The sequence below is a fragment of the Staurois parvus genome, unplaced genomic scaffold (assembly GCF_062004578.1).
Source record: "Staurois parvus isolate SC_StPar_1 unplaced genomic scaffold, SC_StPar_1.0 ptg000440l, whole genome shotgun sequence".
Lineage (NCBI taxonomy): Eukaryota > Metazoa > Chordata > Amphibia > Anura > Ranidae > Staurois > Staurois parvus.
Window position 1 is genome coordinate 2,510,309 of NW_028318236.1, and position 16,346 is coordinate 2,526,654.

Below are 16,346 nucleotides of genomic sequence, written 5' to 3' on the forward strand. Positions count from 1 at the left end.
TTTTGGGTATAAAAATATGAAGGCACCTTTAAAGAACATCTACCATGGAAGGGTTTTGAGAACTGAGCATGCTCAATATATATATATATATATATATATATATATATATATATATATATATATATATATATATATATATATTTATTTATTTATTATCTGCATGTAGCACATGTAGTCCATTTTTTAACTGCTCGTGTTGATTGCTGATGAAATCTCAATAAACATGGTGCTTGCTGGCTTGTGAACATCAGAAGGAATGCTCTCTACAATGGCTGCAGCAAATGTGTTATTTTTATTTATATGTGGGTGAACCCAGTTCAGATTAAAGAAAAACTAGTTCTGGCAGAATATATGAAGCTGCCATGGTTGACTTCTAAAAATGCTGGTTTCCTTGTCTCCTGAGTCACAGTCCTGGTACAAACATGTGGCTAGTAAAGTCAAACTTAGAACCGCTGAACTGCTTCCATGTCATGTAAAACCCAACCCACCATCTCCCCCCATAGATGCATTCTCACCTCACTATGATGGACGTGGTTCCACTGTTTGCTAACATCCATTGTTGCAAGTCTTCATTGCCCCGGCCTCACCTACGCATATGCACCTCATAGACTTCTATGGGACTTTGCCGGAGATACTTAGAAATGGTTTCATGGAAGTCTATGGGGCTGTAATGAGTAGGCAAGGACAATGAAGGCTTGCAGCGATGCATGCAAACAAAAGGCTGAGCTGCAGCCTTTGAATTGAGGTAAGTATGCATCTGTGGAGGGGAAGAGTGGATTAGGTTGAGTCAGGATACGGGGATAGAATGATTAGTGCACTTTGTTTTAAAAAGCACCTTTTCCTTTGAGTGTTTGCGTTTTCAAAAATTAAAGCAAATCATTAGGTTAGTTTTCATCCAGAGTGAGGGGGTTTGGTGCCACACAGAAGGGTCCGAATTAGATGCCAAAGAATGGGAAAGGGCTAGCATTGCACTGGCAACCAATCTCAGGCCTTCCTTTATCAGGGTTCTAAACAGTATGGGGTCCACGTATACAAAATTTACTGCGCAAATATGTCTATCATTTGTAAAGGTGCAACAAATCTTCTCTGCAATTTTTCTAATACTTAATCTCTTGGCGCCAGCCGCACATAAATGTGTGGCCTTCCAGCATCTGGGCCTTGACAACAAGCGGCCGCACATTTGCGTGCAGTTAAGAAAAACATATGTGCTGAGAGCGTGCGCCCAGCACACATATCCAGTACTCACGGAAAGGTCCCGATCTCCTATTTTGATCGGGACCTTTCCTGATCATGTGACCGCTGTGACAGCAAATCACGGTGGTCACATAACCCTAAAGCCCTGCCCCGCCTCCCGCCTTTTCAAAGGGCCTGGAGTAGCAGGTGCCAAGAGGTTAAATTTCCTTGGATCATCAGCACCACCTAGTAGCAATAATGGAGTATTTTTCTCTGGAAATATACTGCATTATTGACATTAGATGGTGCTCACAATCCTGGGAATAAATATATTAGGAAAATTACAATTGTGCCTGTACAAATGATTGACACATTTGCACAGCAAATTTTTGATACATTCGCCCCTGGTGTTTGGTTGCTGCATATCAGTGTCTCATATAAAAAATAACTGCTTGCAACTATGAACCCTTACAGCAAACCAGATTCTATCAAATTTTCCAGCCTATCATAAACACAAAAGAGAGAAAATAATTGGTTGCTGTAGGCAACGCTATCAGTTCTTTCTTCAGCCAATTCTTATGAACAAGGTTTAGTTCTGTTAGGGATGATTATGTGAAAAGAACATCAGTAGTGTCATCAAAGGACAAGTGCTCATTGAAACTTGAAAAAATATACATTTTGCAAAGGTCCCATCCCCTCAGCATTCATATCCACGCATTATTCTTGGGCTTCATGGGTCTTCTTATTTGTGAAATCAAAAATATAGTAAAAACTGCGCTGGATTTTCATTTTAGAAGCCAGGGCAATCTAACCAGAGATGATCCCTATAAAACAAACAATATTTCAGTGAGATGCAATATTAGGTAACCAGCCAGTATAGACAGATAATGCATTACATTAGAGAACGTAAGATCTTATAGAGAACCAGTCACAGCTGCAAGAGTCTGAACGCTGAAACTTAAGGTGGACCTTTAGTCAGAAAATAAAGTCCTACTACAGGCATGACTAAATGGTGGACCGCGTCCAGTGACAGTCCCACTTAGGAGCTTCGACTCTTTCTTTCTTTCTTGCCTGGCTGCCCTGTAGGTCCCTTTTCTGTTTCTTTTCCCCAGCCTCTGCACTGTCATCTTCAGCAGCATGGCAGAGGATGGGAGAGGTGGCAGGCTGGGAGGTCCCAGGGCAGAAACTGCAAGCAGGTGACTGGTTGCTAGAACATTGGGTGGTCCTAGCAACCAATCCCCAGCTTTTTCAAGAAAAGTCCGGGAGCTTCTGTCCTTTGCTGGGGGGGGGGGGGGGATGGGGGGTTAAAATCACTAATACGAAGGGGGGTGAAAGGGGCTAAGGACACTGCTATGAAGGCTGGGGGGGTGAAAATTACTGATACGAAGGGGGGTGAAGGGGGCTAAGGATACTGCTATGAAGGGGAGGCTGAAGGGGGCTAAGGACACCGCTATGAAGGGGGATTAAAATTACTGCAACAAAGGGGGGGAAGGGGGCTAAGGACACTGCTATGAAGGGGGGGGGGGGCGGAGGGGGAAAAGGACACTGCTATGAAGGGTGGGTGAAAGGGGCAAAGGACACTGCTATGGGGGTAGGTTAAAATTACTGCTACAAAGGGGGGGAAGGGGGCTAAGGACACTGCTATGAAGGGGGGGGGTGAAGGGGGCTAAGGACACTGCTATGGAGGGGGGTTAAAATTACTGCTACAAATGGGGGAAAGGGGGCTAAGGACACTGCTATGAAGGGGGGGGGGGGTGAAGGGGGCTAAGGACACTATGGAGGGGGGTTAAAATTACTGCTACAAAGGGGGGGAAGAGGGCTAAGGACAATGCTATGAAGGGGGGGTGAAGGGGGCTAAGGACACTGCTATGAAGGGGGGTGTGAAGGGGGAGAAGGACACTGCTATGGAGGGGGGTTAAAATTACTGCTACGGACACACTGCTACAAAGGGGGGGGGGGGGCGAAGGGGGCTATGATCACTGCTATGAGAGGAGATAAGATCACTGCTATGAGAGAGGCTAAGGATACTGCTATGAAGAGAGGTTAAGGGGTCTAAGGACACTACTTTGAAAGGGAGGAAGGTGATAGGAGATGAGGGTGAAGGGGGGTTAAGGATACTGCTATGAAGGGAGGGGGAAATTGTGTTGTGAAGCGGTAATGTGACCTAAAAGGGGTGGACTGTGGCGTAGTGGGAGGAAACTTGACACAAGGGGGGATTGTAATGTACAGTGGGGGGAAACTGTAACAAAGGGGGACTGTGATTTAGGGGGGAAATATGATGTGAAGGGAGACTGAGGTCACTGATGTAAAGGTAGGGTCTGTGATGTAAAGTGTGGGGGGGATTGCGATGTGTAGGGGGGACTGAGGTACTGTGATATAAATATGGGGGCTGTGATGTGAAGGATCTGAGTCTTTGCACAAACATGCGATTTGGACCTCTGTTGGAAGAAAAATTTTACTCACCAGACCTCCATAAATTTTAATTCAATACCCCTGTCCTACTAGATCACTTCATGCTGGTGCCTTTTGCAGGTATAGCTACAGTATGTAAAACATTAAAGATAAGTGCGTCTACAGTAATACACTATCTCACCCTGTTCTGCACATGCTAAGTTGCTCTCTATTTTTAAGTCACCGTGCTGAAAATGTAGAGGTCGATCTACTGACAGCCTAAAGATTTACTGCTGCTCAGTGGCTCTGGGCTTCAGCAAAATGGCAGCCTCTGGCAGCAACGCTGGAGGCAATTTACAGGGCACACTAAATTTGGTAGCATAATTATCAATGTGGAATGTATGTTCCTTGCAAAAGAACTTTATTTTGTATCAAGTTGTTATGGGTAAAGTTCCAATTTAAGGTAAGTGAAAACAGGGATTTAGAAAGGAACAGTGTTGTAATAAAAGAAGTAAAATGTCAGCAATGGAGAATATGGGCGAGGCTGCATCAGGGTCAGAAACAGCCTAGTGGTATGTCATCTGCAACCACCTTTATTTTAACAAATAGCACAGTGCATTAAAGTGTTACTAAACCCAGGACCCTGCATTGACTATATCTGATCTCCCACAGTACACACAACATGGAAGTGCAATTGTTTTAGTAAATATAAACCGCCTTTATCTCCTTTTCTCATCAGCAGTATCTAGCAGTCTTGTGACTTCTATCAGTGTCCATCTGAGCACTGGTTAAAGCTTGTGGGAGGAGTTTCATTTTGCTTTAAGAGGATGCAGAATCCCTGACCCTCTGTCTGGACAGCGCTGATTAGCTCTGTGCTGATCACATGCACTCTTCCAAGAAAAACAAAAAAACTCTAGCAAAACACACCAAACTAAGCATGTGCAGAATGACTCCACAGGATATAACTTATCAGGAGATAGGAGGGGGACAATGGAAGAAGGGAAGGATCAGAGAAGTTAGGATCAAACATCCTTTTTTTACACAATGAAGAGGTTTAACCCCTTAGGTTTCACAGTGAGTATAACAAGCATGCTTTACTGCATATACAGACTGTTTACTGTTGTGGGCTTAGTAACACTTTAAAAACTACAGGGCTTCTTGCTTGCTTGGACCAGTTTCCTTAAAATGCCTCATCGTACCTCAAGAATGCACCTAGGCTGTCCGATGTGTCCCTTCAACCCTAAAAAACTGAACTTATGGGCATGGCCAAACTTACACTGCTTGCTCCTTGATCTGCTATATGTTAACCACCTCCCGCCCGCCATATAGTCCAATGACGGGCACAAGGTGGTTCTCTCGTTCTGATAGGACGTCATATGACGTCCTGCCATTCTCACCACGCATGCGCGGCTCAGGGAGCGCGCAGCGCAGCGATCGGCGGTGCTCTGTGCCCCTCGGACACGGGATCACCAATCACGGAAAGAGCCGAAGTTGTCGGCTCGGTCATGTGATCAGCGTGTCCAATCACAGCTGATCACTTGTAAACAGGGAAATGCCGGTTATTGGCATTTCTCTCCTCTCGAGCTGTCACGCTGACAGCTCGTGAGGAGAGGAGAGACAGTAATCAGATTTCCGCGGAGGGAAAATGTACACTGATCATCAGGGCACTGATGATCAGTGTGCCCTGATGATCAGTCTAGCCCCAGCAGTGCCACCTGTCAGTGTTCATCAGTGCCAGCTGAACAGTGCCACGTGCCAGTGCCCATCAGTGCCACATATCAGCGCATACCAGTGCACATCAATGCCACAAATCAGTGCCCATCTGAGCTGCCCTTCAGTGTCACCCATCAGTGCCAGTCAGTGCCGCCTATCAGTGTGCATCAGTGCCGCCTATCAGTGCCAGTCAGTGCCGCCTATCAGTGCCACCTAACAGTGCCAGTCAGTGCCGCCTATCAGTGCTATATATCAGTGCTGCCTTTCAGTGCCCATCAGTGATGCCTGTCAATGCCCATCAGTGCCACCTACCAGTGCCACCTCAAGAGTGCCCATCAGTGCCACCTATCAGTGTCCATCACTACAGCCTCATTAGCGTACATCAGTGAAGGAGAAAAATCGCTTATTTACAAAATTTTATAACAAAAACTAAGAAAAAACTTTTTTTTTTCAAAATTTTCTGTGGTTTTTGGTTTAAGAAAAAATAAAAAAAACCCAGAGGTGATTAAATACCACCAAAATAAAGCTCTGTCACAAAAAAAATGATAAAAATTTCATATGGGTACAGTGTTGCATGACCGCGCAATTGTCATTCAAAGTGTGACAGCGCTGAGAGCTGGAAATTGGCCTGGGCAGGAAGGGGGTATAAGTGCCCTGTAGGCTAGGGGTTAATTAAATAATGCTGACCATGGGCATTAGAGAGCATACAGTGCCTTGAAAAGTATTCATACCCCTTGAAACTTTCCACATTTTGTCATGTTACAACCAAAAACGTAAATGTATTTTATTGGGATTTTATGTGATAGACCAACACAAAGTGGTACATAATTGTGAAGTGGAAGAAAAATAATAAATGTTTTTCAAATTTGTTTACAAATAAATATGTGAAAAGTGTGGTGGCATTTTTTTATTCAGCCCCCTGGAGTCAATACTTTGTAGAACCACCTTTCGTTGCAATTACAGCTGCAAGTCTTTTTGGGGATGTCTCTACCAGCTTTGCACATCTAGAGAGGAACATTTTTGCCCATTCTTCTTTGCAAAATAGCTCAAGCTCAGTCAGATTGGATGGAGAGCGTCTGTGAACAGCAATTGTCAAGTCTTGCCACAGATTCTCAATTGGATTTATGTCTGGACTTTGACTGGGCCATTCTAACACATGAATATGCTTTGATCTAAACCATTGCATTGTAGCTTTGGCTGTATGTTTAGAGTTGTTCTCCTGCTGGAAGGTGAACCTCCACCCCAGTCTCAAGTCTTTTGCAGACTCTAATAGGTTTTCTTCTAAGATTGTCCTGTATTTGGCTCCATCCATCTTCCCATCAACTCTGACCAGCTTCCCTGTCCCTGCTGAAGAAAAGCTTCCCCACAACATGATACTGCCACCACCATGTTTCACAGTGGGGATGGTGTGTTCAGGGTGATGTGCAGGGTTAGTTTTCTGCCACACATAAGAGTTTTGCTTTTAGGTCAAAAAGTACAATTTTGGTCTCATCTGACCAGAGCACCTTCTTCCACATTTGCTGTGTCCCCCACATGGCTTCTCGCAAACTGCAAACGGGACTTTTTATGGCTTTCAACAATGGCTTTCTTCTTGCCACTCTTTCATAAAGAACAGATTTTTGGAGTGCACAACTAATAGTTGTCCTGTGGACAGATTCTCCCACCTGAGCTGTGGATCTCTGCAGCCCCTCCAGAGTTACCATGGGCCTCTTGGCTGCTTCTTTGATTAATGCTCTCCTTGCCCAGCCTGTCAGTTTAGGTGGACGGCCATGTCTTGGTAGGTTTGCAGTTGTGCCATACTCTTTCCATTTTTGATTGATGGATTGTACAGTGCTCCGTGAGACGTTCAAAGCTTGGCATACTTTTTTATAACCTAACCCTGCTTTAAACTACTCCACAACTTTATCTCTGACCTGTCTGGTGTGTTCCTTGGCCTTCACGATGCTTTGTTCTCTAACAAACCTCTGAGGGCTTCACAGAACAGCTGTATTTATACTGAGATTAAATTACACACAAGTGGACTCTATTTACTATGTGACTTCTGAGGGAAATTGGTTCCACTAGATTTTAATTAGGGCTATCAGAGTAAAGGGAGCTGAATACAAATGCACGCCACACTTTTCAGATATTTATTTGTAAAAAATGTTGAAAACCATTAATCATTTTCCTTCCACTTCACAATTATGTACCACTTTGTGTTGGTCTATCACATAAAATCCTAATAAAATACATTTACATTTTTGGTTGTAACATGACAAAATGTGGAGCATTTCAAGGTTTATGAATACTTTTGCAAGCCACTGTATATGCAACACATGACCACCTTTATGGCACAAAGTCTAATGGGTGACTTGTCATATTCTTCCTGATGAGCTCCTATGGAGAGGAGAGGGAGAAGAAGGCAGTCATACAGCAGCTGCGTAACACAGAGGAACAGTATTAAACTGATATAAATCACTTGCAGACAGTGCTATAGCCGAAAGACGGCTACAGTGTCTAGTCTATAGATGCCCTCAGAGAACCCCGCCCCTGCGCGCCCCTAGGAGCGCATCGGGCACGCTCTATGATTACTTTGTACTTTTGGACACAGCTAATCACAGATCGAGGTAAAGGGACAATCACAGTAGCCCTTTACCATGAGATCAGCTGTGTCAACTCACAGCTGATCACATGTAAACAGACTTGCCGATTATTGACATTCCTTAACTCTCACTCTGTGTCTACGTAAGGAAAGGAAAGCCAATTACTGGCAAAACTGTCAGTGCACAGTTTACACTGGTCATCAGTGCCCAACTTAATAGTGCAGCCCCATCAGTGCAGTATACCACAGCCCATCAGTACCGCCAATCAGAGCCCATCAGTGCCGCCTTATCAATGCACATCCATCCAGCCTCATCAATGCCCATCAGTGCAGCCACATCAGAGCACATAGTGAAGAAGAAAAATTCATTATTAGCAAAATTTTATAACAGAAACTAAGAAAAACAATTTTTTTTTCAACATTTTCTGTCTTTTTTCATTTGTTTAACAAAAAATAAAAAAACCCAGTGGTGATTAAATACCACCAAACGAAAGCTCTGTCTCAGGAAAATGATAATTTCATATTGGTTAAAGTGTTGCATGACCGCGCAATTGTCATTCAATGTTCGACAGTGCTGAAAGCTTAAAATTGGCCTGGGCGGGAAGGGGGTGAAAGTGCCCAGTATTGAAGTGGTTAAACTCTCAGTTTCTAAGCATTTTCAGTGGCTGATTTAATCATATACTGTGTATGCAGCATCCTTTTCTTTTAATTCTTGCCTATGTTCAAGTTTAAGCTGGTGCCATGACTGCTGCCCTAGGTTTTCTGTTTCAAGGTGGCTCCTTTCCCTTGCAGTACACTATGGAGTCACCCTTATATGCAGGGACTAGAGTGGTGTCTCCCTATACGGCCCCATTGCTTAGGATGGCAAGGTGCCTGCTTGTTCCTCCCTCTCCAAACTAAAAATGACTCCAGACTGCACTGTCCACTGGTAGCCCACAGCTGTATATCACTGCAGTCATCAGCCAGGTCAAGCTCCTTTCATCATATGTATACAGTCCCAAGTGATGTCACTGTACACGTGTACTCCAGTAGTGATTACCAAGCACTTATCAGTGTATTTCCTGGTCATGTACTCATTGTGTCCATCATTCAACTTATCTCTGCAGCTAAACCACTTCCATACCAACATATCTGCTTTCTCTCCTTTTCTTTTTCCCTATGCTGCAGCAAAATAAATACAAGCCTTAATAGATTTTACTCTGCATCTAGTCCTGAGATAAATAACTTCCAGGCTGGATCAAAAAACAAAAAGTGTCCATAAACAACATGTTGTAGCCTCCTATCTAACATCTCATACAGCTCTCAAGTAAGAGCTGGTCTACCCTAAGAGATGGTAAAGAGACCTTCTGACAGTTTAACCGCTTACCTGTATAGCAGATATACTGCTACACGTCAGCACGGGTGCGCAAAATCATGAGGCCGTGGATGTCAATCATCGGGTCCCGGCCGGTGATTACCCGCTGGCACCCGGTCATTACTGACAATCACCGATGGGGAGGAAGACTGTTTTGTTTAGTCTTCCTCTCTATCAGCTCGTGCACACTGCACAGCACAGCCATCCCAATCAGTGTGCTTACAGTGAAGCACACACACCCCGCCCCCTAGTGAAACACTCCTGACACAAAGTTAACCCTTTGATCGCCCATCACATTAACCTCTTCCTGCTGCTTTTTTTAGCACTGATCACTGTATTGGTGTCACTGGGGATGTCAGTGACACCAAGTTAGTTCCCCCCAGTGTCAGAATGCCGCCGCAGTCCTGCTAAAAGTCGCTGATTGCCACCATTACTAGTAGGAGAAAAAAAAATCCCAGTATCTATACTAAAGTTATAGCATTTGTAGATGCTATAACTTTCCAATAAGCCAATTAATTTACACATATTGGGATTTTTTTTTAGCAAAGACATGCAGCAGAATACATTTTGGCCTAAATTTATCACGAAATTTGGTTTTCTAAAGTTTTTTTACTGGACATGTTTAATAGCAAAAAGCCCAAAATATAGTTTTTTCTCAAAATTCTTGATAATTTTTTGCTTACAGCTAAAAAAATAAAAACGACACAGGTGATAAAATACCACTGAAAGAAAGCTCAATTTGTGGGAAAAAAAGGACGTAAATTTCATCTGGGTGCAGCGTTGCATGACCGCGCAATTATCAGTTAAAGTAATGCAGCGCCGTAACGCAAAAAATGGCCTGGTCAGGAAGGGGGTAAATCCTCTGGAGGGCAAGTGGTTAAAGCACTGTTCTTGTTAAAGGACAAGTTCACCTTTCATAACATGTTGCATGTTACACCCATGTTCAGGCTGTAACATGTTACGAATAGACCGTCCGCTGCACCACCCTTATCCCCATTGTGACAGCTAGTGGGGAATCATCTCCCTCCGCTAGCAGTCACAATTTAAAAAAAATCTGTGCATGCGTCACTCATTCACAGTATTCTGTGAATGAGAAAACTCCAAATTCCAACAACCTTGCCCGTACAACTTGTGCGGGCACACAGATAAACTGACGGGTCTGCAGAAGACCTGCATGGCACCAGAGATCTGCTGACCGCTGGCGCAAAGCTTTACAGGCTCCAGAAACAAAAAATAAATACACTTTTTTTTATCTGCACAAAAATGTGCATTTATTATTTTTTGTTAACCACTTCCAGTCTGGACACTTTTACCCCCTTCCTGACCATGGCAATTTTCAGCTTTCAGCACGATCACATTTTAAATGACAATTGCGCGGTCATGCAACACTGTACCCATATGAATATTTTTGCATTTTTTTTTAAGACAGATAAAGCTTTATTTTGGTGGTATTTATTCACCACTGGGATTCTTATTTTTTTTTGCTATGTAAATTAAAAAGTCCACAAATTTTGCAAAAAAGTGTTTCTTATAAAATTTTGCAAATAAATAGTATTTCATCATAAATCTTGGCCAAAATTTATTCGGTTATATTTTTAGTAAAAAACAAATAACCCAAAAATTATAATTTTTAAAAATTTTTTTTCACATTTTTTTATATTATTATTTATTTATTTTACATACTGTCACCCTAGCAGTACAGTGTCACCATGGTGGGGGGTGATGAAGATTTTTTTTTTTTTTACACTGATTGCTTTTACACCCATAAAGGATGTAAAAGCAATCATTTCTCCTTCTCTCCAGCTGCATTCTTGCAGCCATTGAGAACTACTGAGTGAGCTGTGATTGGTCACAGCTTGTCACATGGTACAAGGCTGTTGTGAATAGCCTTGTACCATGTGACCTCTGTGATCATTCACAGATTTCACAAGTAGTAAGCAATGATGTCACAAGTGACATTTTGCTTACTACTCTGCATGTGATAACTGATTGGCCGTCCGACGATCGGTGTTCCACTGTGTCCTGAGGACACAGCGAGCACTGGATCGCAGTGCTGCGCACACCCAATGAGCGCGCACAAGCAGGGTGCGGGGAGGCCGTTTATAAATGGCCACCCGCTCCAGCACTGCCACCGTTCGGCCGTTTATACACAACGGCCAGATGGGAGGTGGTTAAAAGGTGAACTTATCCTTGAAATTGTTGGAGAAACTCTATGTAACCTGTCTGATCTGTCTTCCACTTAAAGCAAAACTGTGCTTAACTAAGGCAAAGCAAAGCGTCACTTAGTAGGATCTATACCTTTCCTTCACACTTTTCAGTTGCCTCAAACAAAGACAAATAGCTCATATTTACAGGAATTGGATAGCATGTGAGGCTCTCTCCTTACTTTCACCGTACAGAGCTGGATGGGAGAATGGCCAATCAGATCTCCCTGTCATTTAAAGGTTTGAAGAGAATCCCTAGACTTGTGTAGAAGGTACAGGTGACTTCTCTTTGCTTTCGCGGGTGAATGGAGTGAAAGGGTAGTGAAGGGAAGGTGAATATAAGAAGTAAGCCAGGACAAAAAATAGCCTCCATTTAAAGCAAAGAAGAACATACTCGTGTTTTGCTTCAATTCTGGGGCCCACAAGCAGTCATGACAGGTTCTACAGTCAACAGGCAGATGTGCCCTTATCATCTGCCCAATTATAGCTGCCTTAACCATCAAACTGTCACATCTTTGAACACTTTCCTGGTTATGAATGTAGTAAGCAGTCGATAGGACAATCTCACACTCACCGAACTTCTTTAGTATTTGTAGGGCCACGATCTCCTTTGACTTTTGGTACTGCTCCCCAAGGGACAGGTACTCGCCAACCAGCCAGTCGTATCCAGTGAACGGCACAGAATGGTTTGGCAGTGCAACCACATAGCTGAACCTTATCCATCCACAGGAGCCCAGACTTAAAAACTGTATGCGGTAAGATGGTTGGCCAAGCTTCATTTGCTCGCAGATAGTGTGCAGAGTCTGAACATAGCTGCCTGCAAACCCTTTATCCTGCCTGACGCTGCTGCTCCACCTTTCAGGACGGTACATATGGGGCTGCAGTAAAATGCCAGCCTGCATTTTTTGCTTCATCTGGGGCTTCAGCCAGTCTACGCTGAAGGGGCAACCATACAGCAACTGGGAGCCTGGGCAGAAAAAGAGAAGATCCATCAGGGAACAATAATCAATAATCACATAAGTGTCCTACAGCCAACATGACAAAAACAGAAAATCCCAGGTTACAAAAAGTGAGGAGAAATCTCTAACAACTGCGTGACCCACACATACTGCCCAGTACACATTATTGCTAGTTAGCAATAAGATCCTAATATGGAATTTGGTTTGAAGGCTACGTGCACAGCGTGGGATAGAAACATACGGCCAATATTCCCATTATAAATGTTCTTGTGCGTTTGCAGCCTTACACGTCATCATGCAGAGAAACACACACATCTGCCTTCTCGTACCCAGTTCAAGACGTAACCTAGACCCTGGGTGATGGATTAAAAGTTTGAAGCTATTTTGGTAGAACAACTTGGCACAGAGCTTGGGGATTCAGTATCGTTTTTGAGGTTAGAAGGAAAAGGGCGGTTATGACTTATGGTATAGTTAAGCTGAAAATGTAACTCCACTTTTCTAGAGAAAAAAAAACATCCTCCTCTGGGTGATCTACATCCATTGCAAGAATTTTAAAACACTTTGTCCAAGTGCGAAATGAATGGGAATGGGAGTGGTTCCTAATTATCAATCAGCTACTGCACCTGAAGGGCTCTAATGAGGAAAGTAGCAGGGTCTGCATCCCTTTAGATGAGATTTCCTTTCAGAAGTATCTCACCAAAAATGACATTTCTTGCAGGGGATGCCTTAAATCTGACTTGGTGTATCTTAGCGCAGACTTCTGGGAAAATCAGTGAGCCAATCACACAACCAGGACATGATGTTGCTGGCGGGAGCGTTCTGTACACACATTCTGTGTACAGAAAATCTCCAGGTAGCCATATTGCATTTTACAGCAAATTACAGAGCTTCTGATTGAAAAGGAAAGGTGATTTTTAATAACATTCAATCACAATATGACTTGTGTCGCAATTGTGTATGCTATATACTTTTTATTTCCCTTTTTTTTCCACACTCCACAAAAGTGGAGTTACTCTTTAAAGTAGACCTGTGACCAGGCTGTGGACATTTACATGGTAATAAAGCGGAACTATACTTGCTTTGGCTCCAGCAGTACATCATCCTGGAGCTCCCTGCCGGCCACTTACATCTTTGGGCAGCTGGTTTTCTGGTCTCGATCGCCAGCCGCTTTCACTGGTCGGACTGGGATGACGTCATTACAAGCGCATGCACAGGAGTGCAGTCAGCTTTGGCATTGCCGAATTTCTACAATGAGCTGCGCATGCGCAGCTTACTATATATTGATGGACAAACAAGCAGGTAACTTTAAAGCAGAAGAGACAAAGCACATTTCTTCTGCATTATATATCCTGCCTGTTCCCCCATTTTTATTTGCTAGCCTAAAGTTCCACTGTAACAAGCAGTACATGCGTTTAAAAGCAAGCCCTGGCTGACTCTGTAGCCATAGAAGCAATGACAGCAGAATCTGTTCTCTCAGAAGCTCAGGTCACCTAGCTCCCTCCAGTCATAAGTCTTGCTCCAAACTTTAGATTAGAAGACTGCAGGGCTGCAGTGTCACTGCTGACAGGGCAGAGCTGAGCTGCTGAGTTACTGCTGGCAGGGCAGAGCTGAGTTGCTGAGTCACTGCTGGCAGGGCAGAGCTGAGTTGCTGAGTCACTGCTGGCAGGGCAGAGTTGCTGAGTCACTGCTGACATGCCAGAGCACAGTTGCTGAGTCACTGCTGACAGGGCAGTGCTGAGTTGCTGAGTCACTGCTGACAGGGTAGAGCTGAGTTGCTGAGTCACTGATGACAGGGCAGAGCTGAGTTGCTGAGTCACTGCTTGCAGGGTACAGCTGAGTTGCTGAGTCACTGATGACAGGGCACAGCTGAGTTGCTGAGTCACTGCTGGCAGGGCAGAGCTGAGTCACTGCTGGCAGGGCAGAGCTGCTGAGTCACTGCTGGCAGGGTACAGCTGAGTTGCTGAGTCACTGCTGGCAGGGTACAGCTGAGTTGCTGAGTCACTGATGACAGGGCAGAGCTGAGTTGCTGAGTTACTGCTGGCAGGGCAGAGCTGAAATGCTGAGTTACTGCTGGCAGGGCAGAGCTGAGTTGCTGCTGGCAGGAGGGTGCAGGGGGAGCTGAGTTGCTTGGTCACTGGCGACAGGGCAGAGCTGAGTTAGTAAGTCACTGCTGACAGAGCAGTGCTGAGTTGCTGAGTCTCTGCTGACAGGGCAGAGCTGAGTTGCTGAGTCTCTGCTGACAGGGCAGAGCTGAGTTGCTGAGTTACTGCTGGCAGGGCAGAGCTGAGTTGCTGCTGGCAGGAGGGTGCAGGGGGAGCTGAGCTGCTCAGAAAAATGACTTGAAGTGTTTGTAAACCATTACATATACCCCTGAAGTGACTAGCCTCAGGTGATACACAGAGATGAAACAAATCCTACATAAGTTGCACCTGTTTATCTGCAGCCCTCTCTCTCTACAGCTTTTCAAAGTACACAGATCAAAGGCTATTTTCTGAACTCCAGAAGAAAGGGGGTGAGGTTTAGATGTCAAAAACTGCACAGCATAGACCAGGGAGCTATGATCTGAAACCTGACTGCAGGGAATGGACGCCCCTTCCACAGTCTCATAGGGAAACATGTACAACTGAGGCTGTCAATCATCTGCTGTGTGTTGAAAGGGGGATCCCATCCCCTGGGATTCTAGACCCTAGAAGCAGCTGATAATGGGCTATCAGCTAATTGCAGAAAATTGAAGCGAAAAGGGTGCCAAGAAAAAACAATAGACTTCTCAGCAGAAAAAGCATCTGTCATCGTGGACACTAAGAAAAAATGTGGGCATGCTTGGAGTAGGAGGAGTTGTAGTGGGCTAGCCCATACATTTTTGTTTGCCAGTGTCCAATCATTCTGTAGGCGAAAGTTTCACTTAACAGTCTCTGAATTCCTGAGTCCCTCAATGAACAATAAAAAATCAACTTATGGAAAGGAAAAACACAGGGTCCTGAGATACTCAATTCTCTAACCTACCCTTGGTGGCAGTACACATTGGTTGGGAAAATCTCCCCAATGGGGTCACAGAAAAAATAAATAAAACCCTGACATACATTCTCCTCACTTTATTCAAAACTAATTAAAAAATGGCTGGAATTAGGTTTTAAAAAGTTTGAGAAAAATCACAAACCTTCACACAGGCTTTTCTTCGCCAAGGCAGCTTCCTTGTGGGAGTTGTATTTTACAATGGCGATATTTTTCATGTCTGCCAAAGGGCTGGCAAAGAGGGAAACTGCTTGTATGCCAGTGGTAACTTCACACAGGACACTGGTTAATGAGCTCCGGTCAAAAAGACAAGGAAGGCCATCTAGGATCAGCTCACACTTTTCTGTGCTTCTGCACACCACAATTTTGCAGCCGCTCTGTATTTCGTAGCCGTTTAGTCGGAAGATGGCCAGCCCTGCTTGCCGTTTGGACAAATAACGGGCGTAAGCAAATCCGCGGTTAAGGCCACTGAATGTCATCATTAAACGGAACTCAAAAAGTCTACCGATGGTTTCAAAGAGAGGAATCAGCCTATCTTCGTATATCTCTTGTGGGATGCTGCCGATAAATACTTCTGTGCCAAATGGAGGAGCTTCTACGACAAAACCTACCAGAAACAAAACAAAAAACCAACTTAGAAGGATATAAAGAAAGTGTAGACTCAGCCTTACCCTATTCCTGATTATTGTGTGTATTACAGTGAGATTCATAATCCCGTGTGCTTTGTTAGAATTACCTTTACAAACAAATCAGGGTCTACCTGACTTAGAGGTTGGTCAGATGTACAGGTTTAATCCTCTTATATTTTGCCTTCCCTGGTTCCTCCCTACATTTATTAATGCAATGATAAAGAAATGTTTAACTAAAACCTGTTTTTATGACATACTTTAATTTAGACACGGTGATATCATCACTGGGTCTCTGTGTGTTAGGAACTTGGTCACCTACCTCTGGCATTG

General features: G+C 44.0%; 1 protein-coding gene across 1 annotated transcript in view; it reads right to left on the reverse strand.

The window, feature by feature from the left end:
• Positions 1-1,866: 1,866 nt before the first annotated feature.
• LOC149454010 (dead end protein homolog 1-like) overlaps positions 1,867-16,346 on the reverse strand; it is a 35,090-nt gene continuing 20,610 nt past the window's right edge. The window contains exons 3-5 of the mRNA XM_089687922.1: positions 15,533-15,994; positions 11,991-12,383; positions 1,867-1,997 (exon numbers count right to left, since the gene is read on the reverse strand). Coding sequence (XP_089544048.1) covers positions 1,981-1,997; positions 11,991-12,383; positions 15,533-15,994 — 872 coding nt within the window. The 3' untranslated portion in view covers positions 1,867-1,980. The remainder of the gene's footprint in view (positions 1,998-11,990; positions 12,384-15,532; positions 15,995-16,346) is intronic.